Here is a 9,742-nt window from a genome sequence, read left to right as displayed (position 1 = left end):
TACCAAACTAAGCCTAAACTTATCCTTTTCGTACATCAACCCAACTGAATATTAGCCCATTACCAAATAGGAGTATACTCCCACCGTCCCACGACCCACCTAACTTTGGTAGTTTGGTTCACTCTCACATTAAGCCAACCCCAACCCAAACTCTCGGCTCGGCTCGGCTCGACTCGAGTAGAGTCACGGTGTGCCTTCTCTGTTCTCTCCATCACCCTCTCACTCGACGGTAAGTTCTCTGTCTCTCGCACCTGCTCAGTCATCCAATCATATCCCTCCTCGTATCTCTGTCTGTTTCCACACACCTTCTGGTCTCGTTCTGCTTTTTAATTTTGTAATTTTCCTGTGTTAGTCACTTAATTTCTAGGTTTTGGTTCATGTCATACTTATACATGAATCATGATATTTGTGGTGTGTTGCTAAGATGTGGTTGTTAAATACTCGAATTGTGCTCCATGTTTAGGTGTGTTCTGTTGAAGTGCATTATGATGTATGCTATTGTTTTGGTATCATCTTAATTGAAGCTTGTAGGTTTCAATAGCTTGATGAAGAATCTTGATGAACGAGTCAACATTTTCTACATTTTTTAATTTTTTATTTTTTGATAAAAATTGCATACATTTTATGGAAACATTTGGGTAATATATAATTAATTTGTTACCGATAGATATATCAAATGAATTGATAGATGTTTCTCTTAATGTTATTTATGTGCTAAATCGATTTAAGATAATGGAGAGTGGGTTCTGGGGTTTGAAGTCATGGAATCTTATGGTATGCAACACAGTTTTGAAGATGGTCACAAGAGGAGTTGTGGTATTTTAGCTGTGAGGGATCTTTGTTATTTAGAATTGCTATGATGATTATGTAACATACAGAAGCGGATTCTATTGGTATTGTGGAAATATGTTTTTACACTCTGAACCTTTGATGGATTTTTGTGTGTTTATGATTTATTCCTTTAAGTTAAGCTTGTCATTTTATTTATCAAAGACAATAATAAAATGAATTGATACTGTTCTTATTAGATGAATATCCAATCCTTCATCTGTGCTTATTATAGAATTAAAAAGTTTGACGTTTATTTTAAGAAAATCTCACATTACTTAAGTTTGGTCCTAGTACTTGTCAAAAATCTAGCTACACATACATGTAATTTACATCTTCTTTATAAGACTACTTATATATGATATATTATCCAATAAACAACTAATGGCCATTGAATATTTTTTCCTGTTAAGAATATTTCGGAGTAAGTTTTGATGGTTTACTTGTCAATTAGGTGAATAAGCCGGGTTTGGAAACTTGAATGCAAAGTTCCTAATCCTTGGTTGAGGCATATCAACAGGGTCGATGGTGTGCATAAGGAAGGTAACGGTGGATGACCTGCTGGCTATGCAGGCTTAAGCTCTTCTCCTGCCAGAGAACTACCAGATGAAATACTACCTCTACCACATCCTCTCCTGGCCCCAGCTCCTCTACATTGCCAAGGATTACAATGGCCGCATTGTTGGCTACGTCCTTGCCAAGTTGGAGGAGGAGACTTCTGAGTGCCATGGCCACATCACCTCCCTCGCCGTCCTCCATACCCACCTCAAGCTTGGCCCTGCACCAAGCTCATGAAAGCTGCTCAGAACGCCATGGAACAGTCAAGTTGGTTGTTTTGAATTACTTATGACTCTGTGCCCCGTGTTATTTAGAACATTTTCACTTTGATTTCATTTTGTTTGCAATTTTGTCGTGATTCCCTTGCAAAATCACAAAAAATAAGTTTGTATTCTTTTGTAGGATTGATTTCAGCTAGCATTGATTATGTGAAAATTTCTTTTGAAGTAAAGTCATATATGTTTGGTAAATTTTTATAATTGACAATTAAAATCAACAAACATTTTAACTGGAGAAGTGATAAATTTTCACATATGATATAATTGATTTTGACCTATATTCAATTACAAAATTTTAGTTAACTGGAAATCTAATGTCATACGATGTACAAATTTTGGTCCACCATAATTGATTATGGGTGCTGCAAATTGGGGGAACCCAAACATGCACTAATTAATGTTGAGAAACAAAAATGACTGACACTTTGGTATGTTATTTCTGCTCTGAACTTGCTGGAATTGAGATACTGATGGTTTCTTTATGAGACGATTTATGTCTGTACTTCTATCTGTGTCCCCATTTAAATTACAAAATGGTTACGTTGATTTCAGTCTTTTTGTGGCTATTCCTTTGCAAAATTGTAAAATAAAAAGATTTGTAATTAGTTAATGTTGAAAACAAAAATAATGTCATTTTGTTATCCGATTAATCACTTTGCTACTGAATAGTGTTACTGTAGTTTCTGTTCTGAAGTTGCTGGAACACCATGGTTTCTGTAGAAGAGAAGAAACATTTTGTATCTCTACTGCAATCTATGTCCCCATTTTAATTACAAATTGTTACTTTGATTCATTATGTAGGGATTTGTGGCGATTCCTTTGCAAAATCATAAAAGAAGCTTTGTAATTAATCATCGTTGAAAACGAAAATGAATGTCACTTTGGTATCTCATTAATGATTTTGCTGCCCAACATAGTTGTTTCTGTTAACAAATTTTTGGGATTGAATTACAGGTTTCTAAGTTTCTTATAAGAGTTAGTTTTTGCAATAGCATGATTGTGCATGAAAAGAAAAATGTTTTAAGGGTTTAATCTTGTTGCTATTGGAAATTTCACAAGTGGAGTTATCTCCTTAGCTTATCTTTCAATCTGTTTGGTTTTTGGTGAGCCAGTTGTGGCTTTCAATTGCAAGTTAAAAATGTTTGTTAGGATTTGGTTTCTTTTGTTACAAGTTTGGTTACCATGAAATTAGAGATGTTGTAAGGGTATGCATATAAGCAGTAAGGGTTAAGCATGGTGGTAAGCAAGTTGGTCTTTAGGGTGAAGACCAAAGGTTGAACCTTCAAGATGCCTTCCTATTTACAACAATGCATAGTTGATTGTTCATACTTCATACCATCTTTGTGAATACTGTCAAAGATAAAAATAATCTTTGATTTGTAAATTTTGGTTTAATAAAATGTTTTTTCACTTTTTTCCTCCCTTTCTTTGCAGCTTCAGTTAGCAAGTTATTCATGTTCAATTACAAGTTTATTAGATGTTAGATTCTGTAATCACTAGTTAGCTTTACAAAGGGGCTTAGTATCTGAATGACTAATTATGTTTACCAAATGTGACATAGGTGTTTGGTGCTGAGTACGTCTCCCTGCATGTTAGAAAGAGCAATCGTGCTGCATTTAATTTGTACACGAAGACATTGGGTTATAAGATTCATGATATGGAGGCGAAGTATTATGTAGATGCGGAGAATGCTTATGACATGAAGAAGCAACTCAAGGGGAAGCAGACGCATCAGCATCATCACAGTGGGGGTCATCACCACCACCACCACCACCATCATCATCATGAGCATGGTGGTGGTTGTTGTTCCAGTGAAGCAAAGGCAGAGACGAGAAATGCGAAGCGCACCTGATTGTAAGAGCAATTTTCCTTCATTCTCTGAAAATGAAGTTTTCTTTTCTTTTCTCTTCTTGTGTTGTTGTTGTTGTTGTTGTGAAAGAAACTGGGACATGGCTAGTTTTGAATTGTAGAAATGAGTTGTAATTATCTTGTGCACTTATAAATTTATTGGTGTTTGTTGACTAGGGATGTCAATGGGGCGGGGCGGGGGCGGGGGATGCCTCCCTGCTCCCCGTCCCCGCCCCCAGAATTAATCCCCATCCCCGCCCCGATCCCCGCCATGGGGGGATAATTGTCCCCATCTCCATTCCCCGCGTTCTCCATATTTCCCGCGGGACCCCATTCCCCATCCCCTTATATTTAACATTCATATGAAAATTATAGTAAAAAATATCAAAAAAATAAAAAACAAACTACAAAATACTATTATAAACACACAAACATATCTTATTCAAGATTATAAGTCCAGAAATACAACATAACAAATTATAATCCATAAAATAAAATCTTAAAATACAACTTCCATTCTAAAAAAAAGCGATAAGATATAGTCTTTAACATTAAGTATTCTTTGATGGTCAGCATACTCAGCAAGAGAAATCATAATTGCTTTAGATACATAGAAGGAGAGAAAATCAAGCAACTATTTCAAAATCAAACCCTAACTATTTCAAAATTATAAACACTATATGTCTAATTGCTTTAGATACATAAAAGGAGAGAAAATCAAAATTATACAACACAGTGAGTAGAGAAGACTGAATAATAGGGTTAGGGTTTTTTTAATTGGTAAAATTACTAAAAAATCTACCTATGTTAGAAATAAAGTAAGGTTATTTAAGAAATTTCAAACATTCGGGGAATTATCGGGGATGGGGCGGGGATCCCCGCTCGGGTCCCCGCGCCTGTCTCGGGAGAATTTTGCTCCCCATCCCCATCCCCACGGGAAAAATTCCCCACAAACGGGGCCCCATTCGGGGTGGTCCCCGCGGGGATCCCCGTTTCCTGGGGATTTTTGACACCCCTATTGTTGACAGTTTTATTTCAGTATGAGCTTTTATTACGTTTACATCATGATGCTTGCTTGAATAGACATGCTGCTTTTGTGTATAATTCCTCCACCCTTGGCCGTTTCAGAGTATATAGGGGATATTGGGGGAAGGAATGTAATAATATTATATTATTACTTCCAAATCACGTAAGTAAGAATTATTTTTTACATTATGTAAAAAACAAAGTAAAAATTCACATCCAGTTCTTTAATAGCAACTGAAAACTATTACATAATTTTACATATTTGATTATTAATTTTATGTAAAAACAACTACATATAAGTTTTTGTCTTATAAAAAACATACAATTAGATGTTTGGATTTTTTATTAATATTTATATATTTGCAAAAACTTAGAAATTAGAATGGTTTATGCTCTATGTTCCTATATATTTTTTCTAAATTTTGCAGGTTTCTTAAAAATGTTTACATGCGAAAATGACCAAAATATTTTAATGGAGTTTCTTTACATAGTCTAGAATTATTATTATATAAAAAGTCGTCGACGATTATATAATTTTTTTTATTTTATTAAAATTAAATTAAAAATTAATTGTTGTCACAATTCACAACAATAGTGCTCACATATGAACTAATGAACCATATATTAAAAAGAGGATAGTTTTGAAATTAAAAAAATTAAATGTCATCAGAATTTATTATTTTTGTCATTACTTAGTCATTAATCAATCTCTTTAGTCTATTTCTTTTAAGGGATAAGTATTGTTTTGGTTCCTAACGTTGAGGATCGGAATCGAAACCATTCCTAACATAATTTTTTATTTAGTATCTTCCTTGACTTTTTTTTCGTATTAAAATTGTCCTTTTTAATAAAAAGGAAACGCGAAGGGGGAGGGGAGGGAAAGAAGAAAGGTAAAAGGAAGAGGGAGAAGGGGAAGGGGAAGGGGACGGCGCTGGCGAAGCTTGGAGCTGCCGTTGCCGTCGCTGAAAGAAAGAAGAAAGGAGAGGGGCTGCGACGGGGGAGAAGAGAAGAGGGAAAGGAAATGCGCCGGCGCTGCTAGGGTTCGCCGCCGCCGTCGCATCGATATCGGGAGACCACGCCGCTGAGCCGTCACTGCTGATTCGCCCACAAGCTGCCGTCGGGGAAGCGCCGATGGTTCTGCTTCTTCTTCTGCCTCCTCTGCTTGAGCTTCTACTTCTTCTTCTTATTTTAATTTGTTGTTTTCTGATTTTATTGTTGTTGTGTGTTGATTTGGTCGTTGAGTTGAATTTCTGATTTGTTGAATTTGTGTTGATTTTATTGATGTTGTTTTTCTTGGTGGTGGAGGTAAAGGTGGTGGTGGTGGTGGAAGTAAAGGTGTTGATGGTAGTAAAGGGCATTTTTGTCTAAAAAAAGTTAAAAAAACGATTTAAATATGAAAAAAAAAAACGTTAAGGATGATTCTAAATAAAAAATTAAGTTGGGGACGGTTTCGATTCTGACCCTCAACATTAAAGACCAAAACAATCATTATCCCTTCTTTTAATTTAATAATTCAACAATATACTTTATTCTATATTTTTAAATATTAATAGCTAATTGATAGTCAAAATTAATAAATTTTAATAATCTTCTACCATATCTCTTGTAATTGTACAAATTTATTTCAATATACATATGAACCATATTCATCAATTTATATATCTATAAGAATATTTTTTTTAGTTTAGTGTCTCTTTTGAAAAACTTTTTTTATTTTACTCTTTTTTCTTGTGTTTACTCAAGAATTTAATTAAATTCCTTAATTTGAAAATATAATATGATTTTTAAATATTTTTATACAATTATCTAACTTTTAGAAAATCAGCTATGCTGTTAGAAAAATAATAGAAATCAACTCCAATTTCATTATCATGGTTCTTTGCTTTGGTGTCAAGTGTCAGCTATCAAGTCTCAACTAACCTTTGTTTCCATGACAGTGATTGTTTCCATCATTCAATTCGCTCTTTTCTCTTCCAACTCCTTCTTCTCGTTTGAACGGATTTTACACAAACATGTTGCGTGCAGCATCATTCTCCAGGTTCAGCTTCTCTCTTCATATCCCCTCTTTTCTTGTGCCCTATGTTTTCCCTTTTCGCTTTCCTTCCCGTTCATGTTCAATGTCAAGATCTTGATTAATGGACTCTGTAAGACCGGACACACATCTGCTGCTATTCAACTGTTGAGAAAGATCCCACAGTATGGGATTGCTCCTGATGTCGTCATGTACAACGCAATTATTGATAGCTTGTGCAAGGTTACGTTTGTAAGCGATGCTTTTCATTTATACTTTGAAATGCTTGCTAAGGGAGTCTCTCCCGATGTTATCACGTACACCACTCTAATTTATGGATTGTGCCTTGCGGGCCAACTTAAGGAAGCCATTGATTTACTAAATCATATGATGCTGAAAAACATTTCTCCAAATGTTCGTACCTATAATACTTTGATTGATGGACTATGTAAGGAGGGAAATATCAAAGATGCTAAGAGTGTATTAGCTGTGATGACAAAAGATGCTGTGGAACCAACTGTGGTTACTTATAATTGTTTAATGGATGGGTATTGCTTGGTTAACGAATTAAACAAGGCAAAATATATATTTGACACAATGGCCCAGATAGGAATGGCTCCTGATATCCAAAGTTACAATATTATTATTAATGGCTTGTGCAAAATTAAATTGATGGATGACGCCTTGAATCTCTTTGAAGAGATGCGTCGCAAGAACTTGGTTCCTAACACAGTAACTTACAGTACTCTAATTGATGGCTTGGGAAAATCAAGGAGAATCTCTTGTGCTTCAAAGCTTCTTGTTGAGATGTATAATAAAGGTCAACCTGCTAATATAATCACTTACAATTCCTTGTTGGATGGGATGTTCAATATCAAACAAGTTGACAAGGCACTTATGTTATTTAATCAAATGAAAAAGAGTGGCATTGATCCCAATATACGTACATATAATGTACTTATTGATGGCCTATGCAAAGGTGGAAGACTTACAGATGCAAAAGAGATTTTTCAATCTCTTTCCATTAAAAGCTATCGTCCAAATGTGAGGACATATACTATTATGATCAATGGGCTCTGCAAAGAGGGCTTATTTGAAGAAGCATTGGCCCTGATGTCAAAAATGGAAGACAATGGTTGCTTACCAAATGCTGTGACTTTTGAAATCGTTATTCGTGCTTTGTTTGAAAAAGGTGAGAATGACATGGCAGAAAAACTTCTTCGGGAAATGATTGCTAGAGGCTTATTGAATGGATGAATGAAGCCATGAAGGTAAGATACATCAACTCAAATTGAAATCACCTCTCTATTGTTGCAGAATATGTATCATAGTTCTGTAAATTCTGTATCTGTTGGGTCAGAGAACTTTGGCAATGCCACAACATCAATACCACTGATGTCTTGATTATCTCATTTTTATTCAATTAATTTTGAACTTTTAATTTTTGTAATTGCTATCATCCTTTTTAATTCCACTATGCTCTATTGATTCTATAGAGGATATTCCTAGTTGTAGCTTACAGGTTTAGTGTCTAAGATCTCTTTATAGTAATTAATAGTTCTTTACTGTTATCCTATGAGATCATATATCTTAACTATTATCATGCTACAAACTATAACTAATTGAACACAATCTTCGTACGCTTAAAGACAGATTCACCGGAAAAGTTTTTGCTTTAGAAATGGGCATTTAGCATCTATACGGTGTAAAACATATGATCTTTTCAAACGACTTTCGCTCTCAAACATGTTGAGAGATTGGAAGTTGCAGTTCATTGAAGCTTGTGATCTTGTTTGTATTTGCATTGGTTTGGAGAAACTCTTTTCCTCCACCCATTTGTAATGTTCTCTCAATACATTAATGATATTCTTTCTTTTGTTATCACGAGAAAATATATATAAAATAAATAGCTAGAATGATGGCATTGAGAACTCAGAAATAAATCGAAAAGCTAGTAAGCAAGTAAAACAGCTGGAGGACTTACTCCGGACATATCCAATCTCCTTTACTCATTTGATTAGTAGGCAGATCAACGTCCTTTGGCTTATCTTCATTACAATTTAAGCATTGTCTATTCCTAGAGAAGTTCATAAAATTTCAGCTGCAGGAAATGTGGAAGCATACAAAAATGAGAGAATCAACTGTTACAAATGAATTTTATGTGGCCAATATAATTGTAGACGTCAAAAGTCATGGAAGTATGCACCAAGAAGATTTTGAAAGCTCTTTATCTATATTCATCATGCTATAATAAATGCATCATTAACATGGGTATAGACAAGTATCTACAGGCCTAAAATACTTCTTCTTCTTCTTCAGAACGAGCACTATCTCTTGAAGCAATTTGCTTGAGAGAAACCTAATTAGACAGGTAAAATAGGTAATCACTGACAACAGATTTTCAAAAGAGATGACGTTGTTTTAATATATAAAAAATAGGAGATAGATCACTTGCTTGAATTCAGCACTAATGTGCTTATGGACAAAGAATTAATTCTCCTATTAGATAATTTTCTTGGTGCACAAGATTGCTAGGCCTGCTCAAACTGTGAGCATTATGTACATTTTGAAATGCCTAATTCCAAGTGTAATGCCTCGAGCAAATTAAGGCAAGATTTCTGTTATTTAGGTATAAAAGCAAATAATTTGTCAGAATAATAATGGCACATATGGTAAAGAAAAATAGGGATAATTGGTAGTTTGGTACTTGTTGAGCCTACCAAAACATGTTTTTAAAAGATAAGCTTCAATTTGAGATATTTAAATGGTAGATTTAATTAAATGGTGCTTTAAGGCTTAAGGATATCAGTTAAAAGTAGAGGATTTTTTTGTAATATTATGAAAAAAATTACAATACACTAGCTTTATTTATAAATGTAAGAAAAAAAGATAAATAGATTCTTGACTTTTTAGTCTGGAGATATTTAAGTCTCCAAAAATTTGAGAATATATTTAAGTTTTGACTTTCTCATAATCTGGACATATCAATTCCTGAATCTAATTTATTTCATTTTAAAAACTCTCCCATGTGTGTATCCGTATATCGGCAATGTCAATACAACAGAAGCCACGTTTAATTTTTTCGTTGAATTTGATAGATTCAAGTGAACAGAAAAATTAATGTGTTTAAATTTTGAAAATATCAAGGACTTAAATATATTTTTAAATTTTTAAAAATTTAAATATTGGTGTA

At 34.2% G+C, this 9,742-nt stretch overlaps 1 protein-coding gene and 1 pseudogene across 1 annotated transcript; both read left to right on the top strand.

The window, feature by feature from the left end:
• On the top strand, nt 234–3,688 carry LOC107644216 (annotated as a pseudogene).
• On the top strand, nt 6,649–8,035 carry LOC107641152 (pentatricopeptide repeat-containing protein At1g62930, chloroplastic-like). Its single transcript, XM_016344659.1, has one exon. It carries the CDS (start codon nt 6,649–6,651, stop codon nt 7,804–7,806), a length of 1,158 nt encoding a protein of 385 aa, XP_016200145.1. The 3' UTR covers nt 7,807–8,035.

Source organism: Arachis ipaensis, chromosome B05 (genome assembly GCF_000816755.2).
Source record: "Arachis ipaensis cultivar K30076 chromosome B05, Araip1.1, whole genome shotgun sequence".
Lineage (NCBI taxonomy): Eukaryota > Viridiplantae > Streptophyta > Magnoliopsida > Fabales > Fabaceae > Arachis > Arachis ipaensis.
This window is presented reverse-complemented; position numbering and strand designations above follow the sequence as displayed.